Genomic DNA, 27,215 nt, shown 5'->3' with positions numbered 1-27,215 from the left:
TATAATTTTATGTTATTTAATGTGTTTCCACTCTATATTTATGCTAAAGAAAAAGTGTTTTAAAGAAAGAAAGGAATTTCGAAGTGGAAGGTGCAGGGAGAGACACAAACACTGGACCTCAGTTTTGGGAAACTAAGGGAATAGCTCTCAGAAATGTTAAGATCCTAAATGTGACCCAAGAATCCACTGCGAATCACTCTGTGCTTTGAGATTAAATTGAACTTGACCAGATCCCCATCCCACGGCAGAGGGGAACCCACCCATGCCCTTGACCTCTTTAGGGGTTTGCATTTCTTCTAGCCACCTCTGGCTCAAAGTTTCTGCACTTACTCAAATCTCAGTGTCATGGACACCCCAACTCTCATGGCAACACAGTTCTTCTCTCTGTTCTACGGCTATCGCTTTTTTTTTTTTTTTTTTTTTTTTTAGACGGAGTCTCACTCTGTCGCCAGGCTGGAGTGCAGTGGTGCGATCTTGGCTCACTGCAACCTCTGCCTCCCAGGTTCAAGTGATTCTCCTGCCTCAGCCTCCCGAGTAGCTGGGTCTACAGATGCACACCACCACGCCCAGCTAATTTTTGTATTTTTAGTAGAGACGGGGTTTCACCGTGTTGGCCAGGATGGTCTCGAGCTCTTGACCTTGTGATCCACCCTCCTCGGCCTCCCAAAGTGCTAGGATTACAGGCGTGAGCCAGCGCGCCCGGCCACATAAAGCCTTTTTCCTCAAAGCACTCCTACATCTAATTTGTTGGTGATGTAGACTTTATTGAAATTTTGCCATAACAGAGAGAATTTAGTAGCATTAGCAGATTTATGTATTAAATAACTTAAAAGTAATCCCTGCGTAGTATCTTGCATAGATAGATATGTATATAGACACACACAACCAATTATGGTACTTACAACACATTTGTGTAAATAGTTGTGTTCCTATTTATCTCCCCACCATACTGTGACCTCATTATGATTGGAAACTGTGTCCTGATCAAATTTGTGTAACCCAACTTTCTCAGGCCAGAACACCCTGGAACAGTACAATCAAAAGGAGAAAGACAATAATAAACAATGGAATAGTAAACAAATGTAGCCCCATGGTAGTGGCATGGTTTGATCCTGGCCCAAATCCCTACCCTTCCTCTGCCAGGGTTTCTAAGCAGTTCCTGAATTCTCCCTTCATTCACTGAAATTCTCTGAAGCCTGGGGCTCCAGGTCCTTTGATGCTCCCCTGGCTTTAACTCTCAGTCTGTGCCCTGGGGACACGAGCTAACCTTCACCTGGCCTTGGAACCACTCCCCACTGTGCTGCCATTGTCATTGCTCTTGTCATTTACTGGTGCCAACCCAGTCGCTCCTCTTTTGCCACTGTTCTTCTTGCCCTCACTTTATGACCTTGATGTCAACAGACTTCTTCCTTCTCATTTTACTGTATTTTTAATCAGGCTTCTGAAAATGCTTGCATATAACTTAGTTTTTTTAAACATACTTGGCATTCGACTCTTTGCATTGCCTTTTCATTCAGTTTCTACCACTCCCCACTTCTCCATGATATTTGGTTAAATTCCTTTGAGATCTGGGGCAGAAGACAATTCAAGGATACCACACAATTAAAGGAGTTACTTTGCTTATCCTCGACTGGTAAAAAGAGGGGATGAATCACTAAGGAGAAAAGACCTGAATTTAAGGACAGACTCTGCCACCTAAACACATTGTAAGCCTGAACAATGTCATGAAGCCTCAGTTTTCTCATCTGTCAATTGTAAATGACAATCTCATTTCCCTAAATCTCAGAATTGATAATTTCATTAGAGTTACGATTAGTGAGAAAAAAAAAATTGAACAATACAATATACCTTATAGCTCAAAGGAATTATTCCGAAGGAAAGAAGCAAGACTGAGCAAATCTCAGAAGTTTGGGACCTCTGAGATGTTCTTGGCTTATACTGGATCCTTGGATCTGTCCTAAAACCAACTCAAACCATGTTTTGGCTCGAAATGCCTCTGGCTTCATAATTGCCATTTAGATGGAGATTATTGTAGGGAATTCTAAGCTAAGCCAAAACTCAGTGTGATCTGGCTTTGTGCTTCTTAAACCCCTCCCTCTGCTTCCTCCTTATTTCCCAATTACCATCAAGATCTGCACTTGGATCCCTAACGCTGGGTCAGGATGGGTCCGGTCCTCGAGGGCGGAGGTGGGGTAACTGGCCTGTTGCTTTGTTAGAGTTCACTAGACACTGCACAGGAATATTTGTCATACTAACAGCCCTGGAACGTGAGTTGAAAATTCTCAACTTGTTGCAAAATAAAAGCATATGAGAAACTCCAAGAGCTTTAAGCAAACACAATAAATGCCAGCAATGCACGATGTTCCTGATTACGCCACAGGGCCAGAGAATTATTAATGTGACAGCACACATCATAAATCTATGACTAAAACAGTGTGGCAGGAGGCCCTTTAGAGATGGAAACAGATTAGGCAGCATGATGATCAGAGTTGAATGAGGATTAAAATACTGTCTGAGAGACTTGATAAAGGAAATTATACAAACATTACGTTTTAATGCCCTTAAGAAAAGCCATAGTTCAGTGAAAATTCTAAGCTTAATAGACTTGGTCAGCAAGAGCTGGACTTTGTCTAATTTAGTCTTAATCCTCAGTGTGAGAACAATGTCTTGCATACATTAGGTACTCAATAAATAGCTATTTAATAAATAATAAATTATTACATTGATTTTGTGGCCAGCGAATGAAATTATCTCTTTAAAAAGTGAAGAGTAATTTTACATAGCTCATGTTTTTCAAACTCAGCTAAATTATATGCATGTCTGAATTATTCAGATGTTGCAACTCTAGGAAGGAATTTAATCTATTCTCAAAATATTTATGAAATGAAAAGGAGCAAAAAATTTCTGTTATTTGACCCTTATTAATGGTTTAGTGAAAGAAAGTCTGCCTTTGGTAATTTTATCACTGATTTGTTTGTTCTGAAACAGTGGTCAGTAAGCTATGGCCCATAGGCCACTTTCAGCTTACTGCCTGTTGTTTTGGTAAATACTGCTTTATTGGAACACAGTTATGCTCATTTGTCGATGTGTTGTGTGTGGCTACTTTTACTCTACAACAGCAGAGTTGAGTAGTTGGGGACAGAGACTGTATGGCTTGCAATGCCTAAAATATTTACTCTTTGGTCCATTACAGAAAAAGTTAGCCAACACCTTGTGTAAAAATATTTCTTATTTTATCACGTCATCAATGAACATTAAATATAATGAATTAGACTGCTTCTTGAACCCCTATAAGAAATGGCACAGTTACCTGGCCTTGATCGATTGTTGGAATCAACTGGCCTCACCTTATTTGAGTCATTGTGTACAGTGTGCAACCTAATGAAGCTAAAAAGTTACAATGATTTAAATTTCAGGTTTCCACAATTCAAATAAAGTCATGGATACATTTATTGATGGGTTCTAGTTATGTTTGTGGTATATCTCTAAAATGTTCGTGTTGATGCTGTGAACTCTAAATAGAGATAGTGCATAAACACATTAGTTTTTTTGTTTGTTTTTTTCTCTCTCTTTTTTCCAATGCCTTGGGTAAAGTAAAAACTCCTGAAGAGTAAGGCGATTTTTTTTTTTTTTTTTGAGACAGAGTCTCACTCTGTCACCCAGGCTAGAGTGCAGTGGCACAATCTCGGCTCACTGCAACCTCCGCCTCCCAAGTTCAAGTGATTCTGCTGCCTCAGCCTCCCGAGTAGCTGAGATTACAGGCTACAGGTGCCCGCCACCATGCCCAGCTAATTTTTGTATTTTTAGTAGAGACGGGGGTTTCACTATGTTAGTCAGGATGGTCTCGATCTCCTGACCTTGTGATCCGCCCGCCTCGACCTCCCAAAGTGCTGGGATTACAGGCGTAAGCCACCGCGCCCGGACCAGGATTTTTTTTTTTTTTTTTTTTTTTTTTAAAGCATAAGCCCACAAGGACAGGGTAAATGATAAAGTCGACAGAAACAACAACGTTCTGAAAGCTGAAAAGCACGTAGATAAGTTGTAAATGATTTGGCCGACCTGAAAAAAAAATAATTTAAGCCAACAGTCTGGAAAGATGAGTTCCCAAAAGGCTCAGAAGTGGGTGTCCCAAGCACCTCTAGAAGTGGGAGGGATGAGAGGGGTGCTAAAATGAGGTTCAGTCCAAAAAATCTTTGTAAGAAACAGTTTGATCCCAAATCTTCTCCCACATTCTCTGTGGTGGAGTGACTGCTCCTTCCAAGCCCAGGCAAAAGATGGGTTATTGGTCATTTGGTTAAGGTAAAAGAGAGAGCATCCTGAATGGGGGTTGCCTGACATCCATGAGGGCAGGGTGCTGAACTAAAGAGGATTAAGTGAACGCGTACATACTAGGTGCAACCACAATTCAGGCAGTTGGATCTGTACTTGAAAAGTGTTTCTCTAGGGGGAATCTTACCAGCCTAAGAGAAAAGACCTAAAAAGGACTGAAATTAGCTGGGGGAAGGACTATCAAATGGAACAGCCCAATCAGGTCAACAAGCCCCATTCCTGGGCTCAGACCTCAGATCAGCAACTTTGTCCCTTTCTTTTAAGTATGAGCAAGCAGCCATGAATTCCCAGACATCCAGGGAAAATTTCTAACATGAAAGAGAGTATAAAACACAGGAAAAGGCAATTTGGAGGAAACAGAAGAAAACTTCAAATCATTAATAGCCAGGGGGTGAGAGAAGAAGGTGAGACAGTGCAACTAATAAATAAGATGAAGGTGTTATTAAAAAAGAAAACGTCAGAGGACATAATAGAGCCCTAGGAAACTAAAACTATTATAATAAATTGAAAATTCAATAGAAAAAAGAAAGGAAGACAGAGTTGAAGAAATTTCCTATGAAGTAGAATAAATAAGAAATTAAAAGTGAAAAGATAAGAAGGTCTAACATCAGAATAACTGAAGTTACAGGAAATGAGAAGAGACACAATAGGAGATGTAATCAACAATTTAAAAATTCAAGAGAATTTCAAAGCACAAGAGTCGGCAAGTGAAAAGGCTCTCCGAGTCCCTAGTCCAAAAGGTGAAACTATGCCTATACCAAGGCACAAAATGATGAAATTTCAGGACACAGGAGACTAAGAGATAGTGTATAAGTTTCCAGAGTAAAGAAAAATTACGATAATTTCAAACGAAGGGCCAGGAATCAGAAGGACATTAGTTTTCTCAATAGCAACACCAAAAGCTAGCAGGCTAGAGCAATGCTGCTAAACTTCTGAAGGAAAATAATTTCCGGCCCACTATTTGGCACCCAAACTATCAATAAAATTGGAGGGCTGAAAAATAAATTTTCAGACATTAAAGTTCTTAGAAAATCCCCCGATCTCCCATGCACTCTTCTTTAGGAGGCTACTGGAGGATGGTCTTCAAAAAAGGATGCTAAAACAAAAAGGAAGACATCACTCAAACAAATCCCAATGTCCTGTGATGTTCCTTGTCTCGCTCTCTTTTTTTTTAATTGCCACGAGAAAACATCAGGTCCTCATTGCCTCTAGTCTAGAGCTAGTTTCTTAAGCCATAATGTGCATACTAATCATTCCAGATCTCGTTAAATTGCAGATTCTGATTCAGCAGGTCTGGAGAAGAGAACCTGAGAGTCTGCATTTCTGACCAGCTCCCAGTTGCTGTAGTTGATCTGCAGCCCCTACTTTAAATTGCAAGGAGGCTTCTGGACTACTGGAACAGCCTAACTGATCTCTTCTCCAGCTGTGCCACTCTTTCACCTTCCTTTTCTCCAGTTCTTGGAGGAACTGGAGCAGTTTTCCTAGGGACAATCTTCCTAGGACAAAGCTTTGATTGTGGTTTGACATTTCATCTCTATATTCTGCATCAAAAAGAAGTAACTGCCTTAGTTACTCTTTTCCACCACACTTACCTTTGTTCAACAGTGTGTAGCCTAAAGTTTATCAATATGAGTTTTAAAAATGCTAGTAACATCTTCATGTTCAAGGTATCTAATTGATTCTTTTATATCCACTGGTGTTTGTTTAATTTCTGCATGTTTTTATTTCCAAATTCTTATTCCTTTAAAAATGTCATTTCAAAAATTATTTGAATTGTGTCTAGAGTGAATCTTCTTCCATTGTTACATTTGTGTGTTGTCTTTCTTAGTATTATATATCTTCCATTGTTTTTGAATTTTGGTTTATAAACCAATCTTGAGAGCTCTCTCTCTCTCTCTCGCTCTTGCTCTCTCCTCTCCCCGTGTGTGTGTGTGTGTGTGTGCGCGCTTATATCCCCCAGACTAGCAGTGATAGTGGAAAATTGCAAATTATGTTGCTTGGCTCAGTTCTGTTAGCAAAGTTATATCCCCAGACTGTTGGCAAAAAATTCTTTCAATGTCTATTCACAAGTAGGGGAGACGGTTAAGCAACGAGGCTTGGTTATCTATTGCTATGTAACAAATCACCCAAAAACTTAATGTTTTGAGACAATAACGATTTATTATTTCTCATAATTCTGTGGGTTAGTTAGGATCAGCTAAGTGGTTCTTTCCACATAGTATAGGCTGAAGTCACTCCAGTGGTCATATTAAGTTGGGAACTCACTTACTGCTGGAATGCCCAAGATGACCTCTCATTCTTCAGGGCTTCTCTCCATGTGGCTTGCCATTACCCAATATCTTGTCTGAGCTTCACAGCATGGTCATTGGCTTTCAAGAGGAATGGTTCCAACAAGATGTATTCCAGTAAATAAACACTTATTAAGCATTTGTGGTATCTCATTTACTAATGTCTCTTTGGCCATTCCAGTCACATGCCCAAACCCAGAGCCAATGTAACAGAGGATTAGACAAGGTTGCCAGTATGGAATACTGGTTTATTGAAGGCCACCATTGTAACAATCTCTCACAAAACTGGTTCTGTATCAAGCCACACACGGAACCCTGTTAGTCTATTATTCTACAGGGGCTGAACCCTGGTTCACATCTTCCTGCTGCCACATACAGAATCCAGGACCTCTGTGGCTTTGTTCCTGATCACCATTTTGCATATTGGTTCTGTTTCTGATACATGGAAATGTTTCTCTTCTTGTTTAAATCACAGGTAAAACATTAAATTTTCTCATTTATATTGTATCACTTATTGTTATATTTGAAGCAGAATCAGGAGTTAGGAGTCTCAAAATACTAATTGAAAATGTGATCTTGGCTGGAAGTCCGCCTCAACATCAAGCCCATTTTCCTTAGTAAGATCTTCTACCAGTTTGCTCTAACCTTCATTGAAAATGCCACTCTTCTTCTGTCTGCCCACTTTCCCTTCTCTTTTCCTTTGTCATTACAAAGCAGTGTTTGCTGGACAGCACCTGTCTGTACCTCATTCATGTTGTTCTTGGAATTATCCTGTTCCCAAGAGTTGCATGACACCATCTACTTATTCTTCTAGCTAAATGCTGGCAGCTAGAAATACTCTTTCCTTTTGAACTCCCAGTATTTTTCTTATATTTCTCTTATGGCATTTATCACTTCCTGCTTTTTATCATAGATATTTACATATGCCTTAACTCCGTCTTGGTTCCTTGCAAGTAAAGCTCATGCCAGGTTTTCTCTGCATCATGCTTTGTACACAGATAGTAGGCTCTCCAGACATATTTGTTGCCTTCCCACTCCAAGATTATCCCAAAGAGCTAATTTACATATGAAGTTGCAAAAAACTGAATTTCAAGGGAAGATGATATCTACATTTATTTTACATCTTCATCATCTCAGGTCATTTAATACTAAAACTGGTACCAATTGCCCTCATATTTTATTAAGTGCAATCAGAATATAATGCATGTAAGTATCTTAGTCTAATTTTAGTGGTTCCTGAGAAAATTCTCTCAAGACATACCTTGAGACCATACATTTAGGCAGGACACCATAATTAGAATCATCTCCAGATTTATATCTTAACCTTGCTACTACAAATTTCTTTCGACTTTTTAGAATATAGCCTTAAATGGAGATCTTTACTTAACTGACTATAAATGAAGTCATGTACCCAGGTGAGATTGTGAACCCTTGGGAGTCGGAATCATGATTTATTTATCTTTTAATGCTCAGTGCCTAGGACAGAAGCTGTAGCTTTAAATAAATGTTCAGTGTTTTCAGACTTTGTTGGAACAGCCTGCAGGCTCCTCAACGCCCTCCCCCACAGAGACTCAGCAACAGTGTGCCTCTATTAATATCTATTTATAAAGGTCAGCCTATTCTATATTTGGAACACAAAGAACCTTTTAAGAAAGGTGGATTTCTTTTGACTGTTGATAACACATATAGGAAAAGCTAGAAAAAATAAAAAGCTGTTGAAACACAAGGACTATGCTTAATATTTCTTGTATTCCCCACAAGGCCTTTTACAGAGCAGACACCCAGTAAATGTTTGATGATAAAAATAAGAAATATTTGTTATATTTTGAAAAAATATTCATGGTGGAATTTCAAATGTGTATTGTGATCAGAACTATGGCAGGGGCAAACCAGGGGCTCAATAAATGAGGCTTAACCCTCATTTATACCTTCCAGGATTTCTACCCCCACTGGTTGTCTTAAAACCTATTACAAAAATGAAAAGGAGGCCAAAGCAATGCTGTACCTATCTGGTAACGTCGCTGTTATCTGTGAAACCAACTACAAATTATAAAGCTTAATTAAGGGTCCTTGAGTCTTCATCACTGTAATTCTCCGATGCTTCATCAATATTAACACAGGGCAAAGTATCTATTGCTACTCTAGCCTTACTCATCAACTCATTAATTCGCTTCAAATCCCACAACTAAAATGCTCTTTGAATGATGTTATTATTGCACTGTAATTTGTATAAGGTACACTCCATGAAATACTTTCAATACATTTTATTGGGCATCTAATATGTGTCAGGGAACGTGCTGACATTGGGTAAAGAAATTCATGTATTAAACTAAAACTTCCTCAACATCCATTACCAAGAACAGATCCTGCCTCAGTTTACTATTTGGCAGGGAAGGCAGACATTTAACAAGCAAATACAATTTCCGTTTTCAGAAAGAAGTCCATGTGAGATCTCAAGAGACAAGTAATCAAGGATCAGGGTGAGGAGGGAGAATGCAATCAGGCAAACAACTTGAATATCATCTGATAAATGTTATACCAGCATATGGCCAAAGTACTATTAAAATTAAAAAGTGAGAGTATTTCATTCTCTGGAGGCTTGGGGAAAGCATCAGAAAGGAGCAGACATTTTCAGGGATGAATAGGCTTACACTAGGCTTAATAAAATGGGTGCCAGTAATGGTGGCGGTGATGATACTCAGAAAGGAATTTGTTCTCGAAAACGCACGTATGGCAGGGATGGGGGACTCCAAGTACCAGTTGTGACGCATAGATGACCATCACACCACTCTCACTGATTCTTTAGCTTCTTAGTCTAGCACCATCATAACTAGTTGAACCGGTTCGAGTGGGAGTTGATATTTCAGATCAGACCTCGTATGTTTCCCTCAGAGTGTAGAGTTGCCATATAAATAACAAGATGTCTCGTTAAATTTACATGTCAGATAAAAAACGAATAATTGTGTAGTGAAGTCCCCAATATTTGGTACATGCTAGTATTAAACATCATTTGTGCTTTATCTGAAATTAAAACTTCATAGTTTCATCTGTTTTGACTTTTTGTGTATTTTTATTTGTGTATTTTTATTTATTTATCTGGCAAACGTCCCAGAGCGGTAAGAACCGGCACGGTTTTGCCATGGCACAGCTGATTACAAACAAAAAGTCTCTCCAATCAGAAGCAAGCGCGGAGAGAACTGGCGTCCGGAATAGAGACGCTGTAACCAGGAAACCAGGGTGCGCACCCACCCTACCGTCTGCCGCTTCTAGGAGACGAGCGCAGGCGCGCGCTGACGTTGCATCCCGCGCTTAAGGGTGGGGACGACAGAGCGACGCTCTCGGACGTGACCTCAGCGCCTCTTTGTGATTGGCTGCCTCGGGGGCGCGGCCCTTGGGCGCGGACGCCCTAGATTGGTGCTGCGGGACAGCAGGGAGGGCCTCCGGCTGCAGCCGCGGGAGGTCCGGACACTGGCGGCCATGGAACTCACCGGTGAGTGCGCGTCTCGCCGCCCCTCTCCAGCGCTGTGGGCCGCATTTGGATGGGGCTGTTATGCGCGCGTGGGATCGTGGCGGGTGGTGGAGAGGGTGAAACCGACCCGGCTCGAAGCCCGGAAGTTGGGTCGGAGGGTCTCCAGAGTAGGTTGGGGCTGAGGGTGCGTTTAGGGCGGACGCGCTGGGTTCCTTGGCTTAGGCGGGTGGGTCGAGGGACTGGGATCTCCGGAACCCCGGGCCTGAGACCAACGTCTACTCTCTGGCTATTTTCCTTCTCTCTTTGGGCCTGGCCAGTCCCCGCCATGAACCCAGCGGGGTCGCTGTCTGAGCAGGGGTATCCCCTCCTTGGCCCGAGCGTTTCCCCAGCGACCTCTCAGGGAATCAGGGAATGAAGCTCAGACAGTGCCCAGGAATTGTCGGTGGAAGTACCATTCTCTTGACCCACAACTCCTGCCAGGTCTCCCTAAGGTTCTTCAGGAACTTCTACTGCTAATGATTGCCCGGGGCTCGTTGGCCGTGGTCGAGAATTTTACGGTAATGTTTTCTTTGCCACTTTAAGTGGCTGGGTGGGAACCTTGGACAAATCACTCAACTTGTCTGGCTTCTCATTTGTAAAGCGAGAGAGGTATTCACTAGAGCTCCAAGCCTCATTTCGGCTTTAAGAGCTAAGATTCTGCGATTGTTCAGCATATTGAACTTTTATGTCAAAGATGTTTGGAGTGAAAACCTGGTGGAGGTGGGCAGACTCCTCACAGAACGTTGCAGGCTAATGACAAAATTTTAAATGATATCATTTGGTTCATTACTGTTTTTGCTGTCATTCATCTTTTAAAACTGGTAGAACTGGAAGTTCGGGTTTAGGTGACCATAGTAAGAAAATGTGAGTTAAGCCACCTAAAAGTACAAACTTGGGGAATTTCAATATTTGGTAATATTGAATCTTAATTAGTAAACTCAGGTCAACAAACACTTCTGGAGTCTTTCTGAGAGTATATTTAAAATGTGGATGAGGCCGGGCACGGTGGCTCACACCTGTAATCCCAGCACTTTGGGAGGCCGAGGCTGGCGGATCACCTGAGGTCAGGGGTTCGAAACCAGCCTGGCCAACATGATGAAACCCCCGTCTCCACTAAAAATACAAAAATTAGCTGGGCGTCGTGGTGTGCGCCTGTAATTCCAGCTATTCAGGAGGCTGAAGTGGGGGAATCGCTTGAACTCGGGGGGCAGAGGCTGTAGTGTGCCGAGATCGCTCTACTGCACACTAGCCTGGGCAACAGAGTGAGACTCCGTCTCAAAAAAAAAAAAAAAAAAGTAGATGAATTTGTTGGAGAGACTAGACAGTTAAGCCTTTGCACGTACAGTTAATTGGCATTTTCTGAGTTTGCAAGTGAAACCGGAAACTCAGAGCTTTAGGATAGCTTCTCATTGTATAGTTGTTTGTTTTCTGGAGCCTTGGAAATCTCATTTGTAAAGCTGAGGAAGATTCTGACTAGATATCCAAGATTCTTTTTAGCTTTAGATGTCTAAGAAAGTACAATAGTACTAAATATTGAGTGGGCATTTCACATTAATAAGGCTTTAGGGGACCACTGAGATAAACATTTCGCACTTTAAATTGAGAAAATGGTCCCAGATACACCCCATCTCTAGTTTAGCCTTTATCTTTAGACACCACACTGAAGGGAGGGACACTCATTGAGTTTGAAAGGCCTGCATAACTGATAGAAAAGTTTAAAAAGTGAAGGGAGCAGTTACATAATCACCCTCTTTGGTTTTTGTGTTTCTGTTTTTTGTTTTTGTTTTTGTTTTTGTTTTTTTGAGATGAGTCTCGCTGTGTCGCCCCAGCTGGAGTGCAGCAGCGTGATCTCGGCTCACTGCAACTTCTGCCCCCCGGGTTCAAGCGATTCTCCTGCCTCAGCCTCCCGAGTAGCTAGGACCACAGGCAGGCACCACCACGCCCAGCTAATTTTTGTATTTTTAATAGAGATGAGGTTTCTTCATGTTGGCCAGGCTGGTCTTGAACTCCTGACCTCAGGTGATCCACCCACCTCGGCCTCCCAAAGTGCTAGGATTACAGGTGTGAGCCACCGCACCCGGCCTAAATAATCACCCTTTTTGAATAAGGAAGGAGAACATATGGATTGTTTGCAGCATGTGCTCTGGTGACATTTGAAAAAGGTGCTCTCAAAAAGATAATTCGAGCTCCGGGTGTGTTTTAGTGTAAACCACAAAGGTAATACTAGCAAAACTTTATGAGATTAATTGAATCAGTGGCTAAGCTCTAGAGCAGGGGTTGGCAAACTTTTGTAGAGGACCAGATGGTAAGTATTTTCAGCTCTGTGGGTCATATGGTCTCTGTTGCAGCTACTCTGCTCTCGTAGCACAAAAGTAGCCATTCACATAAATGAATGGGCACACCTATGGTCCTATAAAACTTTACAAAAACAGGCAGTGGACCAGTATAACCGAGTTTGGATCCTGGCCTGTTTTAGTTGTCTGTTATTTTTTACCAAACCACCCCAAGACGATGTAAAACAATAGCCATTTTGTTATTTTTCATGATACTGCAGTGAGCTAGGCTCAGCTGGGTGGTTCTCTTGGTCTTGCCAGTGGTCACTAGGAGGCTGCATTTAGCTGGTAAGTTGGCTGGATGGCTGGGCCTCTGCCTCTTTCCGTGTAGTCTCAGAGCTCTCCATTCTCCGTATTGTCTCTTCCCTTGCCCCTCTAGCACAGTAGATGGATTTCTTACATGTTGGCTTAGGATATCTAAGAGTGCACAAGTGAAAACCACCACACCTTGGAAACCACCACACCTTTTTTAGGCTGAGGCCAAAAATTTGCACATCACTTTCACTACCTTCTATGGGCTAAACCAGGTCCAAATGCAAGGGGAAGGGACTGTACTATAGAAGGGCATAAATACCAGAAGACATGACCGCTAATGAATCAGACTGCTGCATTGTGTTACCTCTAAGCACTGAATAACTGAACAAATTTCTTAACCCCTTTAAGCTTTAGACTTTCCATTTATAAGATGGAGTTGATAACTCATGGAGTTTTGGTGAGGCTGCAATAAGATATAGAAGAGTCTTAGCATGTAGTAGCTGATGTGTAGTGGCCATTTAATATGTATTAATAGGAGCTGGTAAAGTGTAAGAGTAAAGGGGAAATATATAAACGTGTGTATGTATGTGTGTATATATACTTAATTATTGGAAGAGACTGGTTTGTTAACATGGTAAACCATGATATGATGTGGTGTAACAAACTTACTGTTTAAAGTTACATGTAACAGTATTTTTAGGGCAAAATTAAGACATCATAGAACCTAGTTTTGTTGTATGTAAATGCCAAGCAAGTAAACGTCAAATGAGTAAATTGATGATACGCTTTGTTTTTAATTCTGGGGAAAGCTAACAAATTTACATTAACATTAAAACAGTATCTATGTCTGGATTTGTAATATGGAATGCGTTTTGTTTCTGAACTGAGATCCCGTTTTACTCTTTTTCAGGTAATAGAGGACACATCTCTTAACTGGGTTGCTCTAAGAACTGATGTCTAAACCGTCTCAGCATGGCCTGTAGAGGAGGAGCTGGGGATGGCCACCCTGCCTCAGCTACACTCTTTCGGGTTAGCCCTGGAAGTCTTTACACATGTAGAACCCGTACCCATAATATATGCATGGTGTCTGACTTTTTCTACCCAAATATGGGAGGCGTGGAAAGCCACATTTACCAGCTCTCTCAGTGCCTGATTGAAAGAGGGCATAAGGTTATAATTGTCACCCATGCTTATGGAAATCGAAAAGGCATCCGTTACCTCACTAATGGCCTCAAAGTCTATTACTTGCCTCTGAAAGTCATGTACAACCAGTCTACAGCCACGACCCTCTTTCACAGTCTGCCATTGCTCAGGTACATATTTGTTCGGGAGAGAGTCACGATAATCCATTCACATAGCTCTTTTTCTGCCATGGCCCATGATGCTCTCTTCCACGCCAAGACAATGGGGCTTCAGACAGTCTTCACGGACCATTCCCTTTTTGGATTTGCTGATGTCAGCTCGGTGCTTACAAACAAGCTTCTAACCGTGTCTCTTTGTGATACAAACCACATCATTTGTGTGTCTTATACTAGTAAGGAAAATACTGTACTAAGAGCAGCACTGAATCCTGAAATAGTGTCCGTCATTCCTAATGCTGTAGATCCTACTGACTTCACTCCAGACCCATTTAGAAGGCATGATAGTATAACTATTGTTGTTGTCAGCAGACTTGTTTACAGAAAAGGTAATGAAATGATAGCTATAATTGCATTGTAGACTTTTTTCCCTATAGAAAGCTGTTGAATACTTGTATATAATGATTGTTTGACTTTTCATTTTGTTTTATGGTTTTATAATGCTATAAATTATAGCAAAGTTCTAATATTGGTTTATATATCCAAGAAGAGAGATTTTTCAGGATGGTGGTGAATGCTGTCCCCCAATCTTTGATGTTTTAATGGTTACTAAAAGTAAGAATAACCTGATGCTGTTAAATTTCAGATCTTTTTAAAAATTAAAACAGCCCCGCACATGTGGTAAAGAAGTAAAGGGCAGGCCGGGCACGGTGGCTCACACCTGTAATCCCAGCACCTTGGGAGGCTGAGGCAGGCAGATCACGGGGTCAGGAGATTGAGACCATCCTGGCTAACATGGTGAAGCCCTGTCTCTACTAAAAATACAAAAAATTAGCCGGGCATGGTGGTGGGCGCCTGTAGTCCCAGCTACTCCAGAGGCTGAGATAGGAGAATGGTGTGAACCCGGGAGGCAGAGCTTGCAGTGAGCCGAGATCGTGCCACTGCACTCCAGTCTGGGTGACAGAACGAGACTCCATCTCTAAAGAAAAAAAAGAAGTAAAGGGCAGAGCTCACAGATGGCTTTTTTCTTCTGATTGCCAAAGTAATGTCTTTTCACAGATATTTTGGAAACTAAGAAAAGCGCAAAGATGAAAACTAAAATCAGCTGTAACTGTATTATTCGGAGATACCCTAATGAGTATTTTGATATGTAGCTTTCCTGTCTTTTTTATGTGTATGTACATATACTGAAAATCAGTGGGCTTGCTCTGCACGTTACTGTATTGTAGCTTGCTTGTTTCATTTCATCATGTATAAGACATTAATAACATATTGGCAGGTAAGTGATGAAGAAAAGGGGATTAGATGTCCTGGGATCAGATGATGGGTCTGGCCTGCTGTGTGATCGAGGACAAGTTGCTTAACATCTCTAAGTCTCAGTTTTTTCATTTGTGTAATTTAAGCAACATCGGGAACCTCGCAAGGGCTCAGTGATAGTTCCTATAAACTATTAGCCTAGTTTGTAACTGTCCACTATTATCAAGGAGGTTTTTTGGTTTTTTTTTTGAGACGGAGTCTCGCACTGTCACCCCCCGGGCTGGAGTGCAGTGACGTGATCTCAGCTCACTGCAACCTCTGCCTCCCAGGTTCAAGCGATTCTCCTGCCTTAGCCTCCCAAGTAGCTGGGATTACAGGTGCCCACCACCAAGCCCAGCTAATTTTTTGTATTTTTAGTAGAGACAGGGTTTCACTGTGTTGGCCAGGCTGGTCTCAAACTGCTGACCTCGTGATCCGCCTGCCTCGGCCTCCCAAAATGCTGGGATTACAGGCGTGAGCCACTGCACCTGGCCAAGGAGGCTGTTTTTTGTACCTCTACAGCACTTAATGGACACTGCAGTTGAATGTGTGGAGGCTTGTTTATTAAAAGTCTGACACAGTCTGGTTATAAAAAACAGTGTCTTAGTGCTATTTGAAAACCTGTCCACTAATCAAAAGTGTCATTTATAGTAGGGAATCATTAAAAAAAAATACATAAATACATACCCCCTTAAATAGTTAATGTTTGAATTAAACTCAAAATATTAATACACACTGAGTTGCCAGTAGTTTGATGTAGGATTGCAGGCTTTGAGTGCTGGGCCACTGGTTTCAGCTGCATCTTGTACCCTCTCCTTCATCAAACGTAATCTACCATTGCTACTTTGAGTTTCTTTTGAGTGGGGTTAGAACTTAAAGGCGTATGAACTGATACGCTTCAGGAGTTTTAATTTGTTTTCAATTTTATACCGTGGTTTAGGACACCCCTCATCTGCCAAGAACTTTTTTCTGTGACATTCCTTTATTGGATTTTTCAAACTGTTCAGCTTAGTTTTTGTGGAAACTCTTTTTGTCAGTTTATATGATATTGAATTAAATTACTCAACACGACGATAACAAGTACAACTGACATCAAACACGTGTGAACAAACAACTGATTCTTGACAAGCAGTGAACTCAGTGGTGTGCCAGTGTGCTAGGGAGTGGCCTAAAATCTAGATGTGGGCCTTGGTCAGTTTACGTTTGGAATGGAGAACCTTGATCGACCCAGCAGTCCATTTAAGTGGAGGTTGGCAAGGAAACTTGGCCTGAACTTCATTTTCTGGTTTGAAGGCAAGGACATGCTTTCATTCTTTAATCAGGGACATGTGAACCGACTGGCATTCTGTATTCTGAATTCCTCCTGGGACATTAGTGATGTGTTTTTTTGTAACTTAGGAAATGTACCTAATTTATTTTTTAACCAAATAGCCTATCTTCTTGAGATAGCTAGCTGAGAAAGAGTATGACACGTGTGATCAAGGATCAGCAAAATTAACTACCCATGCAAAGATTAAACCTGTTACCTTTACTTCCCTAATGTGGTATTTTAACCAGCTGAGCTAACCACCAATGGAGTGATGGTATGGCCTTTCCTGTACTCAATTCAGTAATTGAACAGTTATTTATTGAACCCTCTCTGGATGCCAGGCACCCTGCAGAAAGTAACATTCTGAGAAGGAACAGCCATACTTGTAGCCCAAAAGTGAGTAGTTGTATGAATGGTCCATTCCTTATTAACAAGTTAATTTCCCCAGGAGTTTATTGGACCAGATATCAAAGTCCCACTGGAATGTCTTAAGTGAGAGAGAGGATAAATCAAAGTTTTCCTTATCCAGGCTTTCTGGCTGCCTTTATCCTGAGCCTCCTCTTCCAAGCCTGTTTTGCTCTCAGTCAGGATTTACCAGCACTCTGCATGTGTAGGCACGCTCGCCCGCTTCCTTCTGTAGTGGTAATGACAACCTACATTTGTATTCTGCAGTTGATAAAGCCTGTTCGTGGTACAATACCTCATTTGACCCTCCCAACAACTGTAGGGTAGATGTTATCTACATGAAATTGAGTCTCAGAGAGGGGAAGTAACTCACCCAGGTTACACAGTAAGTAACAGAGATGACACACGTGAGTCCAGCTTTTCTTGAGCTAAGGTATCCTCTTCCTCCACCCATGCCCAGCCACTCATATCCTAGGTATAGATCAGAAGGTTCTTAAAAATATTGTTAGACTGAACTTTAAAAACAGTTCGAATGAGAGATTTTCATTCTGTTTTGTGTTCACATGGCAGTCGAAAGTCTCTAGGTTCCATTGCGTTATACTCTTCTTAGAGGCTCCAGAATAAATTTTTTTATAGTGGTGGAGAAAAGCTTTTATTCTTAGAATAAGAGTATAGATCATTGGTAATAGTAATCAGTTCCATTTCTTATGAGATAGTTGTCAGGATTAAATGACATAATGAATTTAAAGTATATTGCCTGTCATAGCAAGCACTCAGTTACTGTTAGCTATTATCACTTATGACTATTGCTCTATGTTTTTTGTTTGTTTGAAGAATGGGCTCTTAACCTTGTATGAGAAAGAATAGGGCGAGGAAGAAAATGGATTGAAGGAATTGTAGGAGACTAAATGTTAAAAGTCATTAAACTACCTTCTGGTTTATCTAGAAATCCAATTGAGTGATTTGGTAGTAGACATGAAACAAAGATAGCTATGATTTTAATGAGAAGCCTTCATATTCAGAAAAGCTACGTGGGAATTTTTGATACATACAATAATAGTTTGAAAGTACTAGCAGAGTTTACTTAATGAATTCTACTTTGTATTATTTAATAAAAATGACCATATATATATGTCATTTCTCCTGTCATCTATTTTATAACTGATCTGCCTATTTGGGGTGGAAGATTAAGAAATACAATTCTTATGTGTAGGTGCATTTTTAAAATTAATAAACTTAGCTCTAGGTGTATTATTTTATATTTACTTTTATTTATTTATTTGTTTTTTGAGACAGAGTCTCGCTGTGTCGCCCAGGCTGGAGTGCAGTGGCGCAATTTCGGCTCACTGCAAGCTCCGCCTCCCGGGTTCACACCATTCTCCTGCCTCAGCCTCCCGCGTAGCTGGGATTACAGGCGCCCGCCACCACACCCAGCTAATTTTTTGTATTTTTAGTAGAGACGGGGTTTCACCGTGTTAGCCAGGATGGTCTCAATCTCCTGACCTCGTGATCTGCCTGCCTCGGCCTCCCAAAGTGCTGGGATTACAGGCGTGAGCCACCGTGCCCTGCCTACTCTTACTTTTGAATATGTACGATTTGTAATTGTTAATGAACTAGATTCTCAAATAGTGTTGACATTGTTGTGACTTTGGATAGCCACTCACTTTTTCAGACTAATAGGGCATGATTTACTTTATTGTTTTCTATTACCTGAGATTGTGTTTATATATTATAAGAAAATCATTTTGGAGAAAAAAGGAACCAAGATGCATCCTTTTGTTCTATGGACTGTAGTGGTCTAACAGTTGATGCCCTGCTGCCTTCATTTACCCCCATTCCAGGAAAGTGGGCTATAGCTGGTTTGAACTTAAATTTTGCTGATAGTGTAGTGTTCACTGCAAAATTCTCTGTACCAGCCACATTTTAAACAAAGCGGAGGCAGCAGTTAGATTTCGTTGCTTAGCCTTTCCCTGTGGCAGTAAGTGGAATCACAGACTGCTAGAATTTTATAGCTGAAAGAGACCTTAGGTACATAGGTATCTTTATTTTATAGATCATGAAACTTCCCCACGATCAACGGGCTTGCTGGTAAAAAAGCTGGGACAAGACCCAGATCTCCAATCAGCTGCCTGCTCTGGAGAAAACGAACTCAAACCTTAGCCACCTTCAATGTACCTTTTTTAGAAGTACCCAATGTGTAAACACAAGTGAATAACTTAAAGAATAGTCTGTTGAGATGAAACAGAATAGTGCATATTTTGGGTGTGTGGAAGGTAATGCATGTCAAGGTCTACGTCTTCAAGAATTGTAACTCTTGGGGGACCACTGCCAGTTTGCAAACAATTCCACTCCTGGAAAAGGTTTAAGAGAGTTTCTCTCCTTTATGGAGTGCATAGCTAATACTTTTCAAAATGAGTGGATTCTCAGTAGTTCTGGTGAATTTTTTTAAGTTTAAATATTAATATCTCCAACATTCAACTTTATATTTTCAGGGATCGATTTGCTTAGTGGTATAATACCTGAACTCTGTCAGAAATATCCAGATTTAAATTTCATAATTGGAGGAGAGGGACCAAAGAGAATCATTTTGGAAGAAGTTCGGGAAAGATACCAGCTGCATGACAGGTATTGATGAATTTCATGTTGTCTTGAGGGAGAAGATGTCAATCATCTCTATTTAGTTTTAACTGCATGCGTACCTTAGGTGTGTTGCTTCTCCTACATGTAATTGATATACATATAATTGATATAAATGTAATGCAAGGACTGTTTTCAGAATTTTTATATAAAATAGGAAACCTAGTTAAAGAATTCACAATTTTATTTTTTCCATTAGCCCAATATTATTTGACTTTGGGGAGCCATTGTTGGAGGCACCATGAAAGGCACAAAAAACAACTGCTTTAACTGGAAGCGTTTGCAGATTTCCAGGCCATACTGTGTAGTGATTTAAGTAATAGGGCTCAAATCATGTAAATTGCTCTGCACATACAGATTCGGACAAGTCTCTTCCTCAATAACTTACACAACACAAGGCATGTACGTGTAAAGCATCAATTTTAATAAAAAGGCCATTTTCCTGTTTAGAGATGGCACTTTAACATTTAATTATCGAAGTTTATTAATATTATTACATGCAAACTAGTTTTGGAAAAGGTAAAGTTTGATATGTGTAACAAAAGTTAGAAATAATGTTCACTGTATGAGTTTTAACCCAACTGCTTTATAAGGCTGTTTCTATTAGATCAGTGTTTGGTGATACTAATCTTTTGAGGTGGAGAACATTAGCAGCAATAAGAATTTCAGTGTAATATAAATAGCAGACTTGGTTTATAAATTAAATTTCTTTTGTAGCATGAGTTTTCACTCCTTTCTTCCCCTCTCATTTAAAAAATCAGGGTGCGTCTTTTGGGAGCTTTAGAACACAAGGATGTTAGAAATGTCTTAGTTCAAGGACATATTTTTCTGAATACCTCCCTTACTGAAGCATTCTGCATGGCGATCGTGGAAGCAGCCAGTTGTGGTTTACAGGTAAAAAGCTTTGAGGGCATTCATGGTTGGGATTTCTGTGTATTTTGAAAAATAATGAGACACATTCCATAATAATGTTTTATTTATTTTATTTTTGTTTTTGAGACGGAGTCTCGCTCTGTCGCCCAGGCTGGAGTGCAGTGGCGCTATCTCGGGTCACTGCAAGCTCCGCCTCCCGGGTTCACGCCATTCTCCTGCCTCAGCCTCTCCGAGTAGCTGGGACTACAGGCGCCCGCCACCACACCCGGCTAATTTTTTGTATTTTTAGTAGAGACGGGGTTTCACCGTGGTCTGGATCTCCTGACCTCGTGATCCGCCCGCCTCGGCCTCCCAAAGTGCTGGGATTACAAGCGTGAGCCACCGTGCCCGGCCCATAATAATGTTTTAACTGGTTTTGTTGATCTTCCTGAGGTATGATTATGGTGGAGTATGTGTTCTTTCTTTCTTTTTTAAGGTTGTAAGTACCAGAGTTGGTGGAATTCCTGAGGTGCTTCCAGAAAACCTTATTATTTTATGTGAGCCTTCAGTAAAATCTTTATGTGAAGGATTGGAAAAGGCTATTTTCCAACTGAAGTCAGGGACATTGCCGGCTCCAGAAAACATCCATAACATAGTAAAGACTTTCTACACCTGGAGGAATGTTGCGGAAAGAACGGAAAAGGTATGTCACATGCTGAGAAAAGATTGTGTCTGAACTCTTACTTGATATTTCACGTACACATTTGCTTTTTCTTACATAGATGTTTACCATTTCTGTTCTGTTGCTTAGGTTGATGAAATCTCTTCCAGATGAAAAGAAACAGATTTTGGTACACACACCGGGCTAAGTGTGTAGTCAAATTATTGCGCTTGACATTTGAAAATAGCAGTAATACAGTCTAGCCCCCTCATTAAACTGGGCATAAAGAAGTTACAAAATTTTCTAAAAGTCACAGTGAGTAGAGACAAGACGAGTATTAAGTCTACTCTTAGATATTTTCTTGAAGCTGTTGATAATTCTAAAGCAAACAACTCTATTAGGAAATGCATGCTTTTGCTGATTGCAGCAACTTTATAACTTGTGAATATTTAATTCAGGCTACTTCCTAAACCTCTTGTAGCCCTTTTGCTAACTACTGTGATTTTCTCCAGGAAAAGGATTTTTGCATCTTTGGGCTGATTGAGAACATAGTAAGTTAGAATTCAAAATGTATGTGACAAACGTGGGAAAAATCACAAATAAAAAGCAGCAACAGAGAATTTCCAAAAGGACGGGTATAAGAAACAGATTAACACCCTTAGGTAGGAGATTACGGTTGTGGGAAATGCTTCCTGAATTTGAATTAGGGACTGCTTTTATTCTCAGTTTCATCCTTTACGTCCTTTTCATGATGTTCTCTGCCTCATGCCTCTTATTACCATGTAACAAGCTGAACAGAAACAACTCAGCTTCTTAGTGTGTAGAAATTGTGAACCAGAAAGATAACCAGGTGGAACATGGAGAAGGTAGTAGTTTAGAGTAATGCTACCAACGTGATATTCAGTGGAGCAACGAGTTTTTAGCCTAGAGTAGATAGCAAGTTGGAGCTGAGGAGAATAGCTCTTTACTGTGAGGCTTTCTTACTTGGTTTGAATGATGAATTCCAGTATATAAGATGAACTCATATTTGAATGGAAGTTCTAAAAACTTATCTCTAAAAATTGTCTGACACATTTTCCATTGAAACATGAGATGTTTGCAACAGTCAAATATTTTTGACTGAAGCATTTTGAGACATTCTGACCTTCTGCAAGTCTTGTACTATCTCCCCCATATGAAACATGGAAAGTTGGAGTCTAGTGCTTACCTGTTGGGAGTACATGTCAGAGTCCCCGGGCAGCCTTTTCAGACTCTCTCTACTCCATCTTGATGTCCCCCTGCCTCCCCAACCACTCCCTAGATTCCAGTGTTATCCTTTAGGAGCAGAGATAGAATTGGGGGTATAATTGGCAGGGATATTTGGTTAGACAGGTTACTTTGATGATACCATCCTGATCTCCACTCCCTTTGAGAACCACGGCACTGTAAGTTGTGACTTGACCTTCTTGATTGACATCATATAAACCCCAGAAGCCTGAGCCACTGTAGGTAATAAGTTAACAGGGAAAGAACTATGGTGACGGTTTGACAGCATATATTAAAGGGGCTAATTGGGATTTTTTTGGTAACCACATTTTTCTTTTAGTTACACTTAATAGTACAGCATCTGTATTTTTTTAAATTCTGTGGTGATTTATAATACACTTTTAGAAAAAAGTAAATCCTTGCCTGTAATGGATTGTCATCGCTAATATTCTCTTCATAGTAGTAAGTTGTTATTTTATCACTTAAAACTGTAAGTAGATTAATTGACCTGAAATAAAGCTGGACAAAAAAGTCAATTTGTAGTTACTCTTTTAACCCTATGAGATTTTAATTCATTTCAACTCCTCCTTCTTAGTTTAACTGTGCTATTTAGGAAATTGATCATGAAATAAATTTGGAGTTCATGCTGTAAACATAGTTTTTCAATTGCAATTCACCAGTCTCAGCATAATTCTCAACATAATTCTGATTAAAATGTTTGTATTCAGAAGGTCCTTAGGGTAAAAGAGCTGGATGAAAACATGCCATACCTTTCAAGGGCTGTTGACCTGTACAACATGCACTGCATGTTATAACTTTCTTGAGTTCAAAAGGAGACGGTTTAAAGGTCTAATATATGAGATTAAGCACAAGTAATACTCAAATTACAAAATATGAATGTTGGCCCATTTGATGTGTTCTGAACAAGTATGTTTAAAGATCTTTGTTTTTTGATATTTTAGAGCTTAGTACTTAGCAGTGTTTTAAAAAGCAAACCACCTTCTTCGAGTTCTCAGCAAAAAACGTTATTTCATTTGCCAGCGTTTGACCTATACTATCTACTGACATTAGTATGTTTAAAGATCTTTGTTTTTTGATATTTTAGAGCTTAGTACTTAGCAGTGTTTTAAAAAGCAAGCCACCTACTTGCTCAGCAAAAAACATTATTTCATTTGCCAACGTTTGACCTATACTATCTACTGAAATTTCCCCCATCTCTTTGTCTTCTCTTATTTGATATCCATGAAATGCTTCTGTATGTCCTCACCATCCATGCTCAGCAACATGTACAGCCTCATGTGACTGTTGAAAGAGGAGCCTCGTGTTCCCAGAAGTATGCTAGATTGTAGCTCTCTGCTTGTGGTTGATGTCTGCCAGATGCCAGTGAGAGCATCTCAGCTTAGTCGAGGAATCTTCAAAGGCAAATCCTGCTTCAGTACTGCTGAAGTCACTGCTGAATTAAATATTGACCCTACAGTGGTGACCCCAAAAGCTGTTCAGACTTTGAGGGACTTTGGAATTCTAGTAGTTGGCTGAAATTGATGGTGACTCCCTAGGGGAGAGGAACTGTGGCTTATTCTTTGTATCACACAGCCTCTAGCCCGGTGTCTTGCCCAGAATAAGTACCCAATAAGTTTTGAATCAAATGGCAATAATTATCATGATTAAGTTCATTAAGGATATCATTACTATGACAACAACAACAAAACACAAGCAACTTTTGTTTGCATTTGTTTATAAAATGTTCCTGCAGGACCGGGTCATTGTTTATCATGGGACAGGTGATGGGGTGATGGTGAAAGTGCTCACACTTGGCTTCTCTCCCTCCAGGTATATGACCGGGTATCAGTGGAAGCTGTGTTGCCAATGGACAAACGACTGGACAGACTTATTTCTCACTGCGGCCCAGTAACAGGCTACATCTTTGCTTTGTTGGCAGTTTTCAACTTCCTCTTCCTCATTTTCTTGAGATGGATGACTCCAGATTCTGTCATTGATGTTGCAATAGATGCCACTGGGCCACGGGGTGCCTGGACTAATAACTATTCTCATAGTAAAAGAGGGAGTGAGAATAATGAGATATCTAAAACCAGGTAGAAGAAAGCCTAGATTGTAAGATTTTAAACATTTGTAATAGTTCTATAAAAACTATGGAAAATAACCTTGCTTTTGGGGGGGGTTTGTTTTTTTAGAGTTAATTTAGTAAGTTATGCTACCTCTATATCATTCAATATTTTCTGTTGAGGAAAGATAAAAAATTATGCAATTCCTGAGTGTAGAAACTTCTTGCACTTATTTAAAATTTAGGAGAGAACATTTAAGCCACTCAGGTACGAAATTTTTCAGACTACTGAAATCCCTGTAGCAGAGATGTTTTAACATTATATTTTGAGAGCTTTGGGTGCTGAAGGGCCAAACGTTTTCTGGGCATTTTTTGGCCAGTTTTTAATGTTACACCATTAGACACTCACCAGATGTTTACAAGTTTTCTTTAGGGAACTACAACAATTATATGAACTGTTTTATATCATGTTCATATGCATTTATTAGGAATCTAAATCATGTCTTTAAACATTTATTAGGTTCACTCAGTAGGTGTTACATATAATTAACAGGTTCCTTGAGTAAGATAGTCCATTAGTTACCAGCACATTTTGAACCCCTGCTCTGTGTAGAATGTTGAACTAGATGCTTCCCGCCATTAAGGACCAGGGGTGCATTCACTCTGTTTACCATTCAAATGGCTTACTTCATCGTAATCGTGGTTGATATGAGATCAATATCCAACATGCCAAAAATGCTCATGCCAGTTAATGCCAGGAAAAAAATCACCAACACACTACTAGTACTTTGTTCGTGTTGTATGCATTCTCCTAGGTAGAGCCTTCATCTTCAGTTGTGTTTATGAAGATATTTTTTGCTTTTTAAATACTGGGGACCGATATCACTGTTGATAGTGCAGAGAAACCCTCCACATTTTTCAGTGCATAATTGAGTTTTCTATAAATGCCTTCGTGTTTTCTGAGCAGAATGTACGAGGTGTGCCATCCCAAAACCAGCTGCTACCCTGTCCTTTTAATGTAAGTCATTCCCCTTCACTGTGGCCTCGCTGATGTCTGATAAGTATTGTCAGTGTGGCTTTTGCACTTCAGAATGTTTTATTTATAGCAAACTAAGTTGAAAATTTTAGGAACAGTCTTTGTGGGTGGATGTTATTAAATGTAATTGTTGTTGCCCAGAGCCATGGGTTTTTTAACCCCAAATTATCCACATGGTGTGTATTATGAATTCTTTGAACTCTTAAGGTTTTTGTGAGAAAAGGACTGTGAATTCAAAACAATGAGGCACTTGTGGGTGCACTACATAGATTCTGACAGTGTTGTGATTCTGTATAGGATTTTTAAAAATTACATTCACAAAATTTATTACTTTTTAAAAAATAACATGCCTATTAACTGGTTGCACTGATATAAAAGAAATATATTTGTGTTTCGTTTGTACTAAAATGCAAAAGCAAGAGTGCAATTTTTAAAATCTAGAAGTTAGGGGTTTTGTTGGAGAAAGATGGACTGATCTTTAAATTATTCGGTCTTATTGGGATTTTTATGCATAGAAACTCACATATAAACATGAAATAAACAGTGCCAATATTCATAGTAAAGTGAGAAACTATAATATTTGGCCATTATTCTATTCAGCAGGTTTTAGAGGCATGCCACCATTTTTTCCTTATATTTTTGCTTAATTTTTTAAAATTGTCATTTAATTCTTAAATTGTCATTTATTTGAGATGGAAATAAGATCTAAAGTTAGTTGCCTTTGCCTGTAAAACATGTGATTTGCAAATTATTATTTTTCTTTTTTTTTTTTTTTTAACAAAGGGAAGTAAATTTGTTTCACGTAAATCTTAAATTTCAACCTTTCTGGATACCTTAATTGTAACTGTCAGTGTTGCACTGGTCGGTATGTGGAAACACATTGCTCTACCCTGCTGCTTACGTTGATTTTAAAGTGAATTTACAGTGATGAGGAATTTGTGAAAAATATATTGTGTTTCTTTTGATGTTTCAAAAGGTTGCCTATGAAAAACTGATTTGTTAAAACATGCTACATGTCCAAAAATAAAGAGCAGAATGACATTTTGATAATTTTCTGAGTTTGCTTATTTTATGAACAGACTATTATTTACTAGTGGAACAGGCTATCCCTGCCCCTGACACATTCTTTTTCAGTGCAATTTGGATGTGTTGCTTGGTCTATTAGTAAAGCAAGAAATACCCTTTGGGCGATGAATTACTCTGTCATTTTTTGTTTCTAGAATATCTTCTCCCTCTTACTCATGGAATAGCAAGTTCAATTGTGCCTTTGTTTCCTTACCCAAATAAGCCCTTGTTTTTCACTGCCCTAGCATTATTGCGTGAGACAAAGGAAAATATCTACAAACTATACTGTGTATGTGAGCTACATAATTATGCTTTCTACTTTGCCCAACACAAATTCATAAACTTTCTTAAAACATGAGACTTGTGATTTTCTTTTTTTTTTTTTTTTTTTTAAGCTCATCAGCTATTAGTGTATTTTCATTTATTTATTTATTTTTGAGACGGAGTTTCACTCTTGTTGCCCAGGCTGGAGTGCAGTGGCACGATCTTGGCTCACTGCAACCTCTGCCTCCCAGGTTCGAATGATTCTCCCACCTCAACCTCCTGAGTAGCTGGGATTACGGGCGCCCACCACCACACTGGCTAACTTTAGTATTTTTTAGTAGAGATGGGGTTTCACCATTTTGGCCGGGCTGA

The 27,215-nt window shown here is 39.9% G+C and overlaps 1 protein-coding gene across 4 annotated transcripts; it reads left to right on the top strand.

Moving 5' to 3' along the window:
- The first annotated feature begins 10,016 nt into the window (after nt 1-10,016).
- PIGA (phosphatidylinositol glycan anchor biosynthesis class A) lies at nt 10,017-26,564 on the top strand. 4 transcript variants are annotated; one of them, XM_055267972.2, is made up of 7 exons: nt 10,048-10,107; nt 13,624-14,400; nt 19,514-19,646; nt 20,420-20,552; nt 21,007-21,213; nt 21,322-21,379; nt 24,247-24,333. In XM_055267972.2, the coding sequence occupies exons 2-6, from the start codon at nt 13,686-13,688 to the stop codon at nt 21,343-21,345; spliced, it is 1,212 nt and encodes a 403-aa protein (XP_055123947.1). In that variant the 5' UTR covers nt 10,048-10,107; nt 13,624-13,685; the 3' UTR covers nt 21,346-21,379; nt 24,247-24,333. The 4 variants fall into 4 exon arrangements, with proteins under 4 accessions (XP_055123948.1, XP_055123947.1, XP_055123946.1 ...); XM_055267971.2 differs by having other exon boundaries at nt 21,322-21,361; nt 24,247-24,330; XM_055267970.2 differs by lacking the exon at nt 21,322-21,379 and having other exon boundaries at nt 24,247-26,564.
- Nucleotides 26,565-27,215: the final 651 nt, after the last annotated feature.

The sequence above is a fragment of the Symphalangus syndactylus genome, chromosome X (genome assembly GCF_028878055.3).
Source record: "Symphalangus syndactylus isolate Jambi chromosome X, NHGRI_mSymSyn1-v2.1_pri, whole genome shotgun sequence".
Taxonomy (NCBI): Eukaryota; Metazoa; Chordata; class Mammalia; order Primates; family Hylobatidae; genus Symphalangus; species Symphalangus syndactylus.
The sequence above is the reverse complement of the archived record's forward strand: the minus strand, read 5'-3'. Positions and strand labels throughout refer to the sequence as shown.